We start from the raw sequence: 18,780 nt of genomic DNA on the forward strand, positions 1-18,780 counted from the left end.
AACTGGATGTTAGATCATAGTCATTTTTTTTTTCTGAAAGAGATAATAAAAATAATCAGGCACCAACTAATATGTTGCAGTAAAACTGACAATAGCAGCAAGCTGCATCAATTCAAGCTGCATAAATTTTTGCTTGAATAATAGCAATTATAAGTAAATCTGATCATTTTCTTCTCATCAAAGAAAGGCTAGTTGGAAGAAAGGGACTGTAACAGGCATCTCCTGGAGCATCACAGAGAAGACTGTCCACATCCCCCACAAGAGAGGACTACACCCTCCAGTTCCTTCTCTTACTTAATATTCAGTCTCTTCTGAAAATTAACAAGTGAAAGACAATAAGAAACAGTATCAAGTTGTGCCCGGGGAGGTTTGTATTCGATATAGGGGAGATTCTTTCCCAAAAGGGTGGTCAGGCACTAGAACAGACTGCAGGGGAAGTGACTGAGTCACCATCCCTGGAGGTATTTGAAAGGCACATAGATGTGACACTTAGGGACGTGATTTAGTGGTGGACTTGGCAGTGTTGGATTAGTGGTTGGATTCTGTGATCCTAAAGGTCTTTTCTAACCTAAACAATCTATTATTCTATGTATTTTTCCTTCAATTTTTTCTCTTATGTTTTATAGAAACAACATTTAAATCCATTTTGAGTCTATTCTAAAATTTCAGTTTGCTCCTCTTTTGCTGAAGTTTAAAAAATATTCTTAATTCCAGCAATGGAAACAATCCCTGATATTTCAAATCTTACCATTCTTCACTGTTTACATATTATGAAAACAAAAAGGGTTGTTATTTCTGTTTATTGGAACATATCCCAAAAATAGCTGAAGACTCATTCAGTTGTCTTAAATTATTATCTTCTGTTGACCAAAGTTCTATTTTTCATTACAAAGGAAAAAAAAAACCTTTCATTTACAACCTATCATACTTAAAAACTTGCAGAGAAAATATAATTCCCTTGAAACATTAAAAATCAAACCATAAAATTCAGCTCAAGGGAAATACTAAGAAAACAATTTCTACACTGTGTGTTTTATGGAGAGTGCTGACGAGATTATTTGGATATATTGGTAATTAAAAAACTATCTTTGTAACTCCAGCTTAAGCAGTATCCACAAGCAGGTATCTTCTGAGACACTTTGCATCTCAGGTCCTGTCTTCCTCCCTGGTAAAATCTGACTAAACCCTATTTCCTACAGGATTGGAAATTACAGGCTCCTATTTCTCAAGAATACCAATGGACAGTAATTACAATGTACATCCAAAGAGTGCTCAAGACAATTATTACCAACATGATGCAACACAAAGTTGACCTATCTGTATGGTACTAGGATCTGCTGTCATTTTAAATATTGGTCCAATTGAATGTTCTGGTATGACACTTTCCTACTTCTTGTCTGGCTTCACAAATAAATTAATTAGATTTTGTTCCTATGTAATTTTTTTTTACCAAATGCCTGCATTAAAAAAAAAAACAACTCTTTCCAAATTGTAAATATCTTTGTAATAACAATAACTTTGTGATGAGGTGGTAATCAGCAGCCACCATGATGCTTTTCATGCAGTCTGTACAGGGCTGCTAAAAAAGATCAAAAAATCTGGATCTGATCTCTCTCCTAATTTTGGCAGCAAAAGTTTTGATAAGCTTCTTTGTTAGCAGATCATTAATTTGTTGGATAGTTGTGGTTTGTGCATGCTCATGGGTCATCTGACGCAGGAAAATCTGTTGAAATGAGGAGATGAGGGCTTTGTGTCAGTGGAGTCTTCCACTAAAGCTAAGTGTGAGACAGATGTCAAATGCTGCATGCTGTTAACATCGGAGTTGTTTTCTCATTATTATCAGCAGAAACAGTGAGAACTTTCAAGGCAGAAAATAATTTATCCTCCAGCATTAGAAGATGATTTTGTAAGTAATTGGCCTGGAATGTTTTGATCATGCTGCTGAGAAAAGAGGTGAGCCAGTCAGAGATATTCCTTTCATCCCACGGCTTCAGGTTACTTTCCCTGTAGCAGAGTGCATCAAAAGGAATGTGAGTTTGAGCTGCACTGCTGCAGTGGACATCCCACTTTCACCGGGATTAAAGAACTACTCTGAATTTTTATCTGCGTTATGAAAGTAGGGACCTCCAACAGAAAAGGGAGAAATCAGGTAAGGGGTGAAAAACAAGATTCATGAGAACTTTTTCAGAGTTCAGTTGCATAAAATGCCATTGCTTTGGGGGTGCAGTTATGTCATACTTAAGTCCTTGTGTAACAACACCTTCACTTCCCTTGCAGCATTACTGATTGCCCACTTAGTTTTTTGTTGGTTTTTTTTTTTTTTTAATGCTTACGTTTGTTTTTTTTTAATGCTTACAGGGCTTTTTTATAATTTTGTCTTCTGATCTGGTTTAATTTTTTATTCTATTCCAACTCCTCCTAGTCACTTATCAATTTCACTAATATTTTATTTACTTCCGTCTTAAGGCCATTAGTAAAGGTTTAATTAATAGGTCAGAAGTGCAATCTCTGTGGCTTAATTATACATTGTTTGAATGCATTGATAATTCAGAGGGTGGAGTATTAATGATTATTTAAATAAATTTTGAACTCTATTTCTAGTTATGAGGGGACACTTTGTCCCAGTACAAATATATTTTTATATATGCAATAATAAGAGTAACTCAATCTACAAACTCTTAATAGTGTCTTCCACGAGGCACTGTGATGATTACAATTCCATTACTATCATCGTCATTTTTCATATATAAGGAAGAAGAAAATACCACACTCTAAGCTTTAGCTGTATGTTAGTAAGACAGTGAAAGACTTGTAAAGAAAAGGCCTTTTCCTTATTAGCTTTTTGTCAGCTCAGTTTTTATAAAATTATTGAAAAGGAATGGTGGAAAAAGTAGCTGGCAAGTATGAAGTAGCTTAGAAATAGGGTCATAATTACCCCTGAGGAGCAGGGCAAATGTTACCATATGTTAGATTTATTCACTGAAGACTATGTCTAACCTTCTGGGACCTTGATTGTGCCTTCTTGGATGTAGTTATCTCAAATATATTCAATCTCTCTAATTCTCTAGTTCTACTCTTTTTTTCCCAGCAGATGATTTCCAGAAAATTAAGCCTTCTGTTGTTGTTCTTGTTGGTGTTTAATTTTTTTTTCTGTTACTAAATATCACAGGTACACTGGCTAATAGAAGCTGCATATAAAACCAGTCTGATAAGAAATGGCTTCTTAGTTAAATATTTAGAAGTCATTTCACATCTTTGTTGTTAAGAGCTAATTTAGGTTACTGAAATCTAGATATTAACATTGCATTTTCAGGACCAAATTCACAATTATATGTAGCATCTTTTCTTGCTTTCACTGTTTGTGGTAAAGAAGACTTTTAACAGTTGCAATGGTATCAGCAGTCAACAGTCTGTGGAACATCACAGCCAACACTTTACAGCTCTCCCAACCTCCTAAAGACCCCACATGGACTCACAAATTAGCAGAAACAAATCTGTATCCTTTTTTTTTTCTGCAAGATCTTATGATCTGGCAATAAACAATGTGGTTTGCTATTAATCTTTTTTTTTTTTTTTTTAGACAGTGAAACAAGAATTGTCTGATACCATACCTGTATGTCCCATTACAGATATAATGGTGATTGCTGTTCAGATGTCTATTACACCTCTTTGGAAAAATACATGTTAAAATGACTGACACACATTATTGCGTTATGGCCACCTCCTCTCTGAAATACTCTAATAATGCAGTGAACAATGGTGATATGTTGTAATAACTTTAAACCCTGTTCTGGTATTGCACACGAATGCATCTTTCACCCATGCACATCCTTAAATTTACTGTTTTGAGCTGCCCAAGTAAAACTACTTTTACCTGGTTCTTTCTGATAGTCTAAGTATTTTCTCCAACATCTAACATTAGCTGGGTCTCAAGTGAGGAATTTATGAGGAAAGATGTCAAGAAGAGATGTTGAACAAACTCAGGTCTCAGATTTCTTAAACTGGGTGACATTCATTGATTACATCCCTCTGCCTACAGCCCTTGTTTTCATCAAAAAGTACATGGGAGTCTCTCAGGGCTTTCTCACTCTTTAGGGAGTTGTAGAAATAGATTCAGGTTTCTCTGGCCACGCTCAAGTAGTCACATAGGAACCATACGCAATCCAAGGGCTGTGCAGAGGAACTCTGCACAAACTAGCATATGCTGCTTTTCAGGTGTCAGAGGATTGTCCGAGTACAACTGTGTCTCTTCTGAACTGGAATTTTTTCATGTGTCACTAAACCAGAATGTAGACAGGAAAGATTATAACGTGGGACTATCTGACTAATTTGCCTAAACTAATTGCTTTTGCCAAAGCTTTAATCTCAGAAGTAGTAGTCAGCTTTATTTACAGTTTTAAAGATCAAAACTCAGATTTAGAATTTTACTAAGGAATTGAATAGCACCCAGTGTAACCAGTTTGATAGGTTTAATTGCAGTTAATATATATTATTATTTGACATTTTTAGAAATACTCAAGAAAACACTAATAAAAAGTGTGCTACGGTAAACATGGGAACTGTACCATGCTTAGCTTCTACAAAATGGACACTGTAAAATAAATTTCTGACAGATATACATATATATATATGTTTTCTTTTGTTCTTTTTACATGGATATTCAACAGAACCCATGGATCCATCATGTCCCAAAGCTGTGAACCTGCACAAGCAACATTTTACGATTTCTCAACTCTGTTCTTTTCCAGTTATTTCCAGCCCACATAAATCTGTAACTCAGTTCAGTCATAAATGAAATAAGCTGCTGAACAGCACCAGCTGGATCTGATGAAATCAGTGTGTACAGCTGGGAATTATCCTCCTACTGGAGGTACCACAATTCTCATATCATCAGGGATTTCCTGTGTGGCCTCATACAGGCATTATACTGGCCAGATAACAGAACAAAGCACAGAAGAGCTCCAGCTGAAAAGCCATCCATGGCAGATTACTAATTATCTAACAGGCAGGTGAGCAATCATCTTGTTTGTTGTACATGGGATGCTACACTCAGTGTCAACCTGGTTTACAGAATCCCCTGAGAGAAGTCCTGAGGGCAAAGGAATCCAGGATGGTTGGACATTCTTCAAGGAGGAGCTCTTATAGGCGTAGGAGCAGGCCATTCCCATGTGCCAAAAGGTGAGCCAGAAGGGAAATCTGGACTGACAGAACAGAGAGCTTCGGCTGGAACTAAGGGTAAAAAAATAGGGTGTATCACCTTTGAAAGAAGGAGCAGGCAGCTTGGAAAGACTACAGGGATGTCACAGGGTTATGAAAGGACACAATTAGAAGGCCAAAGCCCAGTTAGAACTTAATCTAGCTACTGACATAAAGGAAAATAAAAAATATTTCTATAAATATACCAACAAAAGGAGGGCTGAGGAGAATCTCATAGAATCTCACAGAATGGGTAAAGTTGGAAGGAACCACAGGACACCATCTTTTGCTCAAGAAAGGTCATCCTAGAGCATTTTGCACAGGATTGCATCCAGATGGGTCCTGAATATCTCCAATGAAGGAGACTCCACAACCTCTCTGGGCAATCTGTTCCAGTGGTGGTCACCAACACAGTGAAGTAGCTCTTCCTCATGTTTTCCATCCTTTACTGGATGCCGGGGAAATGTAGTGACAAAGGATAAGGAAAAGCCTGAGGTACTAAATGATTTCTTTGCCTCAGTCTGCAATAGTAAAACCAGTAGTTCTCTCGGTATCCAGCCTCCTGAGCTAGAACACATGGACCACAACCAGAATGAAGCCCCCATAATCCAAAGGGAAACAGCAATCTGCTACCCCAAACAGACACACACAAATCTATAGGGCCAGATGGGATCCACACAAGATACTGAGGGAGCTGGCAGAGGTACTCACCAAGCCACTTGCAATAATTTCAATTATTTGTCATCCATGTATTACAGGTGTTCTGGAGTTCCAGTGCAGTCTGGATCACTCTGTGGCAGATGGTAGGGTTGTGTCTCCACTCCCAGGACAGTCAATCCCAAGTGTACTGGATGCCCTGTGAGCAGCATCCTGTACTCTGCTGACAAAGGACTGGGGAAAACACACTAGCAATCTCAATTGTGATATGCTTGTGGGCTGCCTTTGACTCCAGCTTGTGTTGAAGTTCCAGCATGTCCCGCATGGCAGCACTGAGTGTTGGCATGACTTCATTCAGGCCACAATAGTCCATTGTTTGTCTCCTTTCTCTGTTACACTTTCACACTGTCCATACGGGACTGTTAAAGGGTGAGTCCCGCTGATCACTCCTTGGCTCTCCAATTGATGAATCAGCTCATGGATGGGAATCAGGGAGTCTCAGTTGGTGTGATAATGCTGCCAATACACTGCAGTGGTAGGAATCAGCAGCTGCTGCTCTTCAGCCTTCAGCAATGTAACAACAGAAGGGACCTCTAAGACACCTGGAAAGGTAGACAGCTGCCTAATTTCCTCCTTCTCCAAGGCAGCTATACTGAAAGCTCTCCAATACTCTTTTAGGTCTTTGAAATACCCTGTCCTGAGATGTCTACATGGCAGATGCATGGAGCCTCTGGGCCAGTTGCAGAGGGGGATAACTCATATAAGTCTAACTCATTCATAGTTAGACTTAATTCAACCTTCAACACAGACAGATCCTGTGTTTTCCCATTACTCCAGAAACATAGGTGGATTCTGCCTTTGTGATCTGATGGCACTAGTGTACACTGTGCACTGGTATTTACTAGAGCCTTACAGTCCTGCGGATCTGATGTACCAGGCCACTGGGATCCACGTAGTTCAGTAAGCCAGACTGTCCCCTTGTTTTGCCTGTTTGCAGGCAGGGCCCCTCTAGTCCTGGTGACAGACATCTCCATTGACTTGTAAAATCAGGATTAATTTCCATAGGATCAGAAGTAAGACCAATGCTTCCACTCTGACTGGGGAACTGCCCACTGAAGAGTGGAGCAGCAATGTTCCTGGAAGAACCCCCATTTGTGATTGCTTTTCTTTGCAACCCATGCGCCCATGTCTCTAGAGTCAAGGTAGATTTTCAATCCTATTTCCTCATGTCTTCTTTGTGGTCCCTCAGGTAAAACCACAGGGTGCCTTGTGGTGTACACCCTCTACACCCTCCCTCTTGAGCAAAAAAACGCTCACTGAAATAGCTGAGATACTGGTCTGTACAGGTGAGGTGTAGGACCTATCCCCTCTTTGTTGCTGAAACTCCTGGAACAGCTTTTCCCAGTTTTAGACAGGTTTTCTACAGCCAAGATACAGGTTCATAGGGAGGAACAGAGATTTTCTTCATATTGCTGGAGTTGGTGAGCCACTAAATCCATCCTCTTTGTCTTTCCAGATAATTACTGCCAATGAGCTGCCATACGCAGATGGTGCAATCTGTACAAATTTCTGCCACATGTACATTAGATTTCATCTTGATCTGTGGGTGACTATGTATTGTTTGGGTCAGAATAAATCATCTCTAGCATGGCTAATTTCTGAAGGTACTGGATACGTGTCTTCATGGTGATCCATTGTCTTTCTTGAAGGGATTCCTTTCCTTCATGCCTGACATACATGACATCTCCACCAAAGGCTGAGGACTTGTGTTCCCTTTTCCATTTGCCTTATCAATACTCCCTTTATCTACAAAGTGATCCCAGCTGCTTGGCTTCCTTACCCTCTAAGTCCCGGATACTAGATCCATTATCCCAGCACAGGAGCAGCTAAGTGACAAATGTGCTCATCTGCGTGATGGCTGAAATCTTTTCACACATCCTGCAGATCATCAAGGACAGGGATCAGGGGGTCACCTCTTCTGCTTCTTCCTCCTTGTTCTTTTGGTAACCCTGCTTTGTCCTTTACTAAGTGACCTTTCACATCCATTTCTTCTTGTCTACAGGAGCATCTGACACCAGCATAGGTTGGTTCTCAAGTTCAGTTGCAGTGCCTGTCAAGGGAGATGGATTAGCTGTGGTATCTGTCCCCAGGGATGGGGTAACCACAGTGCCTGTTGTTTTCTTCTCTCATCCAGAGACTATTTCTTCCCTGCAGAGTATTGAATAGTGATGAACTTGGTAAACTTGGTAGGTAAAAAAGTTATCATTATTAATAGTTTCCAATAGATGGCTCCCAAAGTACAGTGGTGACTGTGGTCACAGTGGTGACAGCGATGCTGAATACAAATACTAGATTTGTTTCATGGCCAGCAATTCTGTCATATCATAAGCCAGTGTTACAAAGTACAGCAGCGTGATAACTTTATCTCCCATGGGTGAGATACTGCAAGTAAGGTATGATATAGCACAACTAAAAGAACAAGCACGCCAACTTTGAGAGCAAATAAATCAACATTGTGACCAGTGACTGATATAACAAATGATTGTAACAAAATTGTTGTAACACATTCTAATAAGATTTGTCATTGTCTCAAGACACGGAGACATGTCATTGGCTCCCAACATGGAGCTCCATCATGCTCCATGTTGGGAGCCAAAAAGAACTGCAAAGGACCACAGCATCTCTCACCACTCCCCAGCCCACCATTGGTGGTATGAGGAGGTGAATCAGGAAAAAAAATGGTAAAACCCATGTGTTGAGATATGTACAGTTTAATAATTTAAGTAAAATAAAATTAAAATAACAATATAATTTTAATACAAAAAGAGAGGTAAAAGTAAATCAGACAGAAGTAAAACCTTAGAGAACAGAGTGATGCACAATACAATTGCTCACCACCTGCTACCCAATGCCTGTCCCGTCCCCAAACAAAGATCAAGCCCTTCCAGCCAAATCCTCCCAGTTTTTGTACAAGGCATGATGTTCTCAGATATGGGATATCCCTTTGGCCAATTTAGCTCAGATGTCCTGCTCATGTTCCCTCCCAGCTTTTTGTGCCGCTCCTCACTGGCAGAGTATGAGAAACTGAAAAGTCCTTTACTTAGGGTAAGCACTACTGGGCAACAAGCAAAACATCAGGGTGCTAGCTACATGATTCTCCTACTAAGTCAAACTCACAGCACTTTACCAGATATAAGGAAAATAATTAACTCTATCCCCAAAAAAATGAGGACAATGTGGCACTTAAGGACATGACTGAGTATTGCACCTGATTTTCTCTGTGTCAGTCTCCCCCATACAGAACCCACCTCTAATTCCTTTTTCTCCATTGGTCCCAGTTTTGACAAATCTACATTCACATCTGGTATGGCTGGCACCATTACCCAAGTGACCTCAAACTTCTGTGGTGGTGGTATTCTTGATGTGCTTATGCAGGTGCTCTTCATGGTGTATGATCCTGCTACACAACAGATGACCTTTACAAAATATTCCACTTCAAATACCTGTGAAGTTTGGCTGTCCCTCACACAATATGTCCTTCATAATGACATCTGAGATCCAGCCAACTTTCACTGTTTGATCTGTAGCTTTCATCAGCTGCTTATATTATGCTCAGCAACTTCTCATTACATTGTCTATATTTCCACCTCCCCTCAGTCAGCCTGATCTCCATCCAGGCCCTAGTCAAGAGCCTGATCATTTGCCTGCAGCCTTAACACCATCTTTTTATCAAGTTAATCACCAAAAATTTTAAATCACCATTATAATACGCGCATCACTGTTACATCCAATCCCTGTGGTATCCTTCCTGCCATGAACAGCTTGAACATTTCTTATTGACACTTCCTTCTTGAAATGTTGATTAGCCAGTTTCTATATCAGTACTGTATGTGCATTTTACAGACCTCCAGCAGAAATTGAATCAGACAACACAAAGAAACCCAAAAGTGCAACGGTTCTTATTGTTTTATTGATTGGATATGACCATCAATATAGAAAAAAGGTTTACTTTCAAGTCCAGTCACAAAGCATGCATCCATTCTCTAAATTAATAAATACCATGGGATAAGATCCACTGATACGCAGAAACAACCAAAACCAAATCACACATAAATCTCAAAGTAGTCAGTAGTGACAAAAACTAGTATGTCATGAAAGCATAACATGTAGGAGGACTGAGAATACTAGACATCTGGTGATTATTTTTGCTGCTCAAAATCTTAGTAGCTGTTACTTACTCACTGCTTTCAGAACAACTTCTCAGTTGCTGGGGTGACTCTAGAATGTTTGTGTGTTTCTTCTCATGGACATCCATAGGGTGTAGCAATGTATTGGGAGTCAGGAATAGTCCAGATGCTCTCAGTAAATGCTGTCCATGAAATACTCAGCAAAGCTTTCTCCAAGTGCACTTTCCACCAAATCAGCTACACCGAATGTCTGTTGCAACCGAAGACCTACCAATTTTTTTCCTTCACAGGCTTCAGACATTGAGACCAAATGGCTTCAGACCAAATTGAGAGGATGGGCTAGTGGTTGCCAAATTTTCAAGAGGAAGAAGGCCACTCTCTTATATCTATCAAAGAAAACACCATAGTGTGGTATAAAGATTTTACCTACATTTGAAAAATCCTTCATAACTCACCTGTACATTTGCTACATTTAGATTTACAATACCATTATCCAAAATGATACAAAATCCTACCATAAGATGAAGCATTTAAATGAGTCAAACAAGATTCCCCTGATATTGACTCATTACAAAAGACTGACCTCTCTCTCCTTTTGGTTGTTACCCAGTCTAGTATTTGTTTTTGCAATTCACAATTCACTTCTGTCATTCAAAGTGGAATTACCTTTAGGTGGAGACTTCAATTCATATACTTCTTAAATTCCCTATGTATCTATGACTTTATATTAAATAAAATGAGAAGCATAAACATTTATAAGCAAATAAAGAATGGTTCTACCAACCATCCAAAACCCATGCATATTTCATGTTTTGCTGAAGAATACTAAATGGAGGTTAATTTTTTTTTTTTTTTTTTGAGTATCACAACCTTTCTTTCACTGACTCTTTTTCTCTTGTTTGTTTGGGTTTCCCCCGCTCCAAGATCTACCCCATTTTCTTTCTCCTGTTTATTTTGGTTTTGCCAGGAATCTATATGGTATCAAGATTTCTTGCCACAGCTACAGAAATCAAATGACAGCTCCTTATGGCATTTTTCACTTACTAGACAATACCACTTTCCTCTCCTTTAACACAATAAACTAATCTCAAGTGAAGCCAAATGCAGAGCAGATTCATGCAACTTTTGCTGTTTCTTTACATTTTCACTAGATTTGGATTATGGTGGAATTCAAGATCACCAACACAACAAACTTACCAAAAATATGGAAGGACGAGTAACACAATGCTGAAAAATATAATTTCACGTAGCCTCAGCTGAGAATTAGAATTGCTCTTATTTAGTAGAGAAACACAGGGACATCCATGGGAGCATCCATTACATTCTAAAAAAGGTGTTTGGACAAAATTTCCTTATTGAAATCTTCTTGTTGAGTGTAGAGTGAGCCTGTATCACTAGTTGAGCTGAGAGGAGATATTTAAAACATAGATGAATAAAGAAGAATGAGATAAATTTAAATGAAAGGCCAGAGGCCAGTGTAGGTATCCTATTATTAGGAATCATGCGTGATGTCTATGGCAAGCAAATGATTAGCAACTTACCAAATTAATAAGGAATAAACACACATCTGATTTTTATAATGTGCCATCAATCTTGAAAATAGACTATAATAAGCATAATACTGAATACATTTATAAGCATCAGAAGAACCATACAGCTGCAAAGAACACAATTTACTGTGTACACCCAGGATGCAAACACAGAGGCCGAACTGTTCTGCTTAGTGCATTGGCATTACTACAGTGCAAGAAGGGCCAGCTGAGAGAAGGAGCTGCTTTTAGCAGCCTTAGGCACACTGCAGTTACGGGATCGGCTTACGAGGGATCCCTCGGAGGAAAAGGCAGAGGGGAGACGTCAGGCTAAGGACACACAGCCCGGCTATTCCGTTATAACTAAGTGAAGCTTCAAACCATAGCTGGCTATGGCCAAATGAGGAAAGCATTTTCAGATACAAATTTTAAGTAAGTCGGCGCTCCCCGCCCGCAGCCAAGCGCAGCCCGCGGCCTCCCCAGTGCGCCTGCGCGCCCGCCCCTCCGCCCGGCCGCACAAGGCGCTGGCAGCCGCGGCCGCCGCGCACGGCGCAGCCGCCGGCCAATCGGCGGGCGGGCGGGCCGCCCGTATTTCCCTCCTGTGGCCAATCAGCGCTCGTTTCCTCCCGCCTTCCGGCCAATGGGAGGAGCGCTCTTGGGGCGTCGGTAACATTCAAACCGGGGGCAGCGCGCGAGCGCGCTCGGTCGGAGCCGCGTCCCGGCCCCGCAGCGGCGGCGGTGAGGGCGGCCGGGCAGGGCAGGGGCAGCGCGGCCGGGAGGGACAGCGAGGGTGACGGGACCGGGCCTGGGAGCAGCCAAGTGAGGGAAGGTGGGTGAAGGGTTGGGGGGCTGCAGAGGTGCTGGTCTGCGGTGAGGCCGCGGAGGGGCTGGGCCGGGCTCGCCGGGGCTGAGGTTTCGCTGGGCTTCCGCCCCTGAGGGCCGGGAAAGCTGGGTGCGTTTTTCACCTCACGCACTTTGTTTATGCCACACTGCCTCACCTGCTACGCTGCTGCTCAGTCTCTCTCTTAGCCCACTTTTGCATCTTGGTATCTTGTCCTTTTTGTGTCTTATGTTATATTTTAATATTTTTCTATTTTATTTGTTTCTTAGTGTTGCTAATTTTTTAAAATCGACGACGGTTTTTCTTAGTGCTAGCAGTTTTTGTTTTCCTTAAAAAAATAAATAATGATTTAGGACTTGTAAATAAAACGGAAAGAAGATTTTTTTAGATAGTAGTTTTTAAAGGCTGGGCAGATGCTTCAGAAACAGATGTTATTTTACCTCTCCTCTATAAAAGACATAAACTGAACAAATAGTGTAATACAATAAAAACAGCATTTCAAGACTGGATGCCGTTGCTTCTTTTTATTTTCAGTGAGTATTTTTGAGTGTGCTAGATGTGGAATTTTACCACCAACCTGTACTGTCATTTTATCCATTTACTGCTGTCAAGTCTCTGTCCTTTGGCTCCTTGTGTAGTGGGCCTACATGAGGGGTTGAAATAACTTTAACTACTACACTTTATTTAGAGGTAGTTCTTCCTGATCTTTGCATTACGTGTTCTCCCTCTTCCCTCCTTGTCCTACCCTTCTCTCCTGTAAGCATTTCTGTGTCACAGGTATGCTGCAGTGGAGCTATTGCAGTTACTACCTCAGATCCTATTCAGTGCCTTTGTAACAGCATGTGGCTGGTTTAGGTCTTTGCTGTTGTCAGATCTTAAGTAAATATATATATACACCAGGGAAATTAATGGCAAATGATTTCTTTAAGAGTAATTATGCAGCAGATTAAGAGCAAATAAACCTCTGAATAGTTGCTTATGGTTGAACATTGGCATGAGTAGAAAGATTGTTGGCAAATCATGACAATATGTAGATGAACATGCCCTTAGTGTACTTTTTATTATCTGAAGGCAAGCTGACACTTTTGAAAGGGCTTTTCCTCATTCAAAATGTTGTCTTTAAGCCTTTTTTTTGTTCTGATTTTATTACTAACTAGGAATAGTTTAATTGATTTTGATGAAAACTGTATTTCTGGGGTATGAATATTAGGCAAGCTTACATGATAAGCTTTCAATGTTTAACCCATTAATTTTTGATACACAGGAACTTCAGGATGGAGAGCTTCACTTCTTGCCTTTGGGTTCTTGGGATCATCTAAGGGCCTCATCCATCTTACCTTTTTGACAAGGCAGATCCATTCTTTAGGAGAGTTTTTCTCCATAACACACTGAACCTGGAGCAGTTAAACAGCACACCAGAAATGTAAGTTTGATGTTTATTGTTACATCTTAAGATCAAATTTATACAGAGATTTGTTTTTCTTTTTGTCTACTGCATTTGGGAAGCTGTCGCTGCAGGAAGAATAATGAACCTTTGCCATTGGTGAGGAAAATATAAAGACTATGTTTAAGAAATCCAAAATCCACCTGGGAATGTTTAGCAGCTATGGTTGTAATGAGATATTGTGGAATTTCTTAACATGAGGTAAACTTCTTTTGGTTGTCTTGGTGCTTCAGGTTCTGGAGAAGCTGATTTCATCCCTCTTTTGAGGGAGTGGGTGCAGTTGAAAATCACATCTCTGTGGATAATCTCACCCATAGAGGTGATTTGGAGCATCTGATTTCCTGTAGCTCGTTCCATAGTATTTTTAAAGGGCAAACCTGCAATGTATACTAAAATTTTCCATATGATGTAAATAAGTATCATCTGTACAATGGTACAGTATTTGCTGTAGTAACCACCTCTGTAATTTTTAGCAGCATGATCCCCAAAAGATGGGACAGTTTACAGACCCACTCTCAGAACAGCCTAAATTGGCCCTGGGGGAGAAATAGATATTAAAGCAAGTTCCAAACAAGCATTGAAATTAAAATCTATACAGTGTACATTCTTGAATATAAATAAGATGGGGGGTTCCTTTATTTTTTCTGTTCAGTGAAAAAAAATAGTATTTCAGATACTACTGATTTAGCATACAGTCTTTAGCTTTCATAGGATTTTGGGTTTTTTTCATCATAGGTCTTGTTTGAGGCTATTTGAGTGTCTCTCCAGACCCTTAAGGTGCTAAGGCCTCTTCATAGTGTAGATGGTGCTTTTGCTGAAGTCTTGAAATGTACATAGCGGAACTGTGTTTTGAACCTACAAAACAACATTTCTATATAGACAAGAGCAGTCTTGGTATTCTTGGTGGGCCATATCTAGTTCAGGATGAACAAGAAATATACCTACTTCTGCTTTATAAGCAAGCTCTTGTAAGCTTTCTGATTTATGGTCTTTGCTTGGGGAAAGCTGGGAGCCTGGTGCTTTTAAAGACATGCCAGCTTCTGGTGAATAATGCTCTAAAAATTATCTGTGGGACTTCCTGAGATTGGTGCCCAGTGTATTTTTTAGATAGTGGGGTTAAAGGTAGATGAGCTTCACTCCATTCAATTCTTTCTCTAGCAATAATTCATCTAAAAGTACATCTAAAGTTTCTAGCCCTCTAGCAACTTTTTGTTGGTTTGTTATACACAAGTACAAAAGGAACAGAAACCAACATTTCACTGTAAAACTAAACTTAGTCTTGGAGCCTTTTTAATCTGTCTGAAGTGCATTAACTTTCCCTGTTTCTGCGCCCAACTTCACAGTAATTAGGATGTCAAACCCCCTGAATATGTGCTAAATTCACCACTGTTTTTACTAGAATTCTCATGTTCATTAGATGCAAGGACCATTGATGTGGGAAAAGCTGTTCATTGTAGACAGAAAAGGAAGAAATCATTAGGGTTTTTTAGTTTATTTTAGCAGTCTTGCTCTGCTCAGATTGCCTAAATTCTTATCTCTCAGCTATATACATGTATTATCTCAGCTGAAGATAAACTGTCAGAATGTCAGATTTGGCATAAGTTTCTCATAAGAAGTACTTGAATCTCTAAACCTCCTTTCAAAAACCTAAAAAGGGGTGTCACTTGTCTTTTGATCAGAGGAGAATGTGAATTCTTTTCTGCATAGCCCACTGTGAGGACTAATTGCCATAACCTGTGGCAAAAAGCTTGGATTAGCACTGTGTGCTAAACTAAATCCAGCCTAATTATGAGTACAGAAAGTGATTTAATGCGACAGACTGGATGCTATTTCAGGCAACACTCCACTCCCCATTTTATTCAAATGTTGAATATACCCTATTGAAAAGGGCTACTGTGAAGCATGGATTAGGATTTGGGTGGATCAGTTAGGTACCAATTCTTTTTATTTGTCCAAGTTGTCTTCTGCGAAGAAGTTTACTTGTATAACTACATTGACAAAGGCTTAATAGAGTATTTGTTACATAATGTGGTTGAGTCTCAAGCTCCAAATTATACATGAGAGGCTTTCCCAAGGTAATTCCAATCAAAGTGAGCTACAACAGGGTTCTTCAGTAACTCCATTGTTTTTTAACCTTGTGCCTGCAGATGGAGGAGACAGACCTAAGTGAAAGAGGACTGCCACAGATTACATCAATCATGAATAGAGTTAGAAACTTGAAAAACAGATACAGAAATGAAGAGAATATCACAGATGAATTTAACTATACTAAAATCTCAGCTGATACAACAGGTATTTTGTTTTGTTATTCTACTGTCACTAATGCAAAAGATCTTAACCTAGACTGAGTGAAAGAACTATTAACTGAAAGGATTTCAAGTTTAGTGTTTCTTCAGTATTAATGACCACAAAGTTAATTTCATCCCTCCTTATTTCTTAGCTCTGCTGCTTTAATCTTGTGTAAAAAATAGTCAGTAGCTGTCTTGCACAAAAGCTTATAAAAAGTGTTTGCTTCTGTACATGCCTGCTGCTGTTTTAAACAATCTCCTTTTTTGTTTTTCTGTCAGATAACTCTGGAACTGTCAATCAAATAATGATGACAACAAATAATCCGGAAGATTGGCTATGTTTTTTACTTAAATTAGAGAAAAAGGGTGTTCCTCAGATGGATGTTAGCCTACTCAATAGACTCATTGGTCGTTACAGTCAAGCAGTGACTGCATTACCTGCAGAAAAATATAGTCAAGATGAGAGCTATGCTCGCATCCTTGTGAGATTTGCGGAGTTGAAAGCGTAAGTATAAATTTTCAATGTGACAACTCGTCATTCTGTTTTTGAATTAAGATTACCTTGTATCATTAGTGTTTTCTGCAACAAATTATCATTTTGAGTGTGGGTGGTTTCATTCTGCTTCCTTGAATGTAAGTAGCTTTGGTTAGGCAGTTTATCGATAAACATGATTGTTTAGAGCTATTTGATTTAGCAATGTTAACACACTACTTCTTTTCTTGGTTCTCTATGTAAGGTACAAGAGGGAATAGCATTAAATCCCTTTTTGAGCTTTATTTTAGTATGCTTTCTCTCTTATTAGCCAAGATCATCACAGATTAAATTAGCTGCCTAATTTAATTAGCCTAGCTTCCTATCCTTCCTAGGATAGGAACAATGTCTCAAAACATCATTCTCTAGTTCCACACTTTGAAAATTAGTTTTGGTTGTGGTCATTTATTGTTTTACTCAGTTCAAATTCGAGCTGTGTGGTTGTTCAGATGTGTTCAGACATAATTTGGGACAGGGTTATAATTAGAAATATTTTTGTGAGGGGTTTCTTCTGTCACTTGAAATATTATAGCAAATATTTTGATGAAGAGCTGTATTTAAACAATGCAGAAACCTAACAATCAGAGCTGAGCAAGAAATTTTCCAGTGAACATAGCTAATATTTTTCTTGTATTTCTTCCCCTATTTGACTTTTTTGACATATGGTTTCGTCTTGCAGTATGATAGATGTCTACTTCTCTGCACTGTTGTTTGCATGGATCTTGCTGCATCACTGTTACTAAAAGCATACAGTGGAAGTAAACTGTTGAATCTTCTATTGAGAAACAGGAGTGAATAATGACCTCGTGAATCTTTATTATCTTGAAAAGGGAAGGTGTTTTTGTGCAAGTGGAGTAAAGAGTCTCTTCCAGAAAGGTTTAAAGTTTTGAATGGCGTTCTTATTCAAAGATCAATTGCTTTTCCTCAGAGCAGAAACTGTGTAATGTAGGCTTCTGGATCCTAGTTTGTGGAAATTCTTTTCCAGAACAATGATCAAGTCACATCTGTTATCTCATTGTGGGAGGGTTTAAGTTCAGAAAGGTTTCCTACCTCTCTAGTCACTTGGACCCATTTTCACTTGATCTTTAGAAGATGGTTTGAAGGTAGATACTGCTAATATGTATGCAAGAGCTATGTTCAGTATTCTGTATGATGTATTGCAGAAAGCAAAACCAAAGGTGCTGTCAGTAGCTTGTTAATACATGAATAGTATGAACCATTCTAGTTGTGGTGTCTCACTGAAATGTCTTCAGTTGTTTCACTGCTACAGCCTCTAGGGATCTTTTTGGGAGAATAGTCTATCTTGTTTCACTATTAAAATGCACTCTACAGCTGGACTAAAATAACTTCTAATTTAGTAGCCAGCATTACTGAATCTACCTATCTCACTAGGTAGCTCAGATCTGCTTTGTGTTTTCTGCTGCATATTTTTTAAATTGTCAAATATCCTCAGTCATGTTTCCGGACATGCCTAATAAAAATTTATTTTAAAAAGATGAACAACCCACTCCAAACCCCTTTAAAAAAAATGTACCCACCAAAATCTGATATAACATCAATCCAACTGGAATGTCGCTATAAGGATCTCCCTAAATAATGATTCCTCATTTGGAAATTGCTTTCAGATACTACCTTGTTCTTAATAATTTTAATAAGCTAATAATGTCATTGTCCAGACTAGCATATAATATAAATTATGTATGTGAAGCTTCATTTATGAACTACATGTGTAATCTCATCAGCAATGAAATTACTTTTGGCTGGTTGGACTTAAAAACCAACAATGTTGATTGGATCTTTTGTGTTTGGCATGTTTACTTACTGCACATAACTTATTCTCATTGCTTATAATTTTGTTTCAAATTTCCCTGTTTTACACGTCTCGATTCCTGTCTGTCAGTTTGTCCAGTACTATGTATTTTGTCTTTATGTGGTTTTAGCTTCTCTTAAAGAAAATCCTCTCATCTCATGACTTTGCTTCTGGTTAATTTTTTAGCTATTGCAAGTAAAGAAATACTGATACTGCAAGTTAAGTGACAGTGATAGGTACTCTGATGATGCTATCTTGGGTGGGAGAAGAAATGTGCTTTTCAGTAGAATTGTTTG

At 39.2% G+C, this 18,780-nt stretch overlaps 1 protein-coding gene across 1 annotated transcript in view; it reads left to right on the forward strand.

Moving 5' to 3' along the window:
• Window positions 1-12,192: 12,192 nt before the first annotated feature.
• TTK (TTK protein kinase) overlaps window positions 12,193-18,780 on the forward strand; it is a 29,549-nt gene continuing 22,961 nt past the window's right edge. Inside the window, exons 1-4 of the mRNA XM_030267498.4 lie at window positions 12,193-12,307; window positions 13,675-13,833; window positions 16,002-16,146; window positions 16,422-16,647. Of these exons, the coding sequence (XP_030123358.4) occupies window positions 16,002-16,146; window positions 16,422-16,647 (371 nt within the window). The 5' untranslated portion in view covers window positions 12,193-12,307; window positions 13,675-13,833. The remainder of the gene's footprint in view (window positions 12,308-13,674; window positions 13,834-16,001; window positions 16,147-16,421; window positions 16,648-18,780) is intronic.

Source organism: Taeniopygia guttata, chromosome 3 (assembly GCF_048771995.1).
Source record: "Taeniopygia guttata chromosome 3, bTaeGut7.mat, whole genome shotgun sequence".
NCBI lineage: Eukaryota > Metazoa > Chordata > Aves > Passeriformes > Estrildidae > Taeniopygia > Taeniopygia guttata.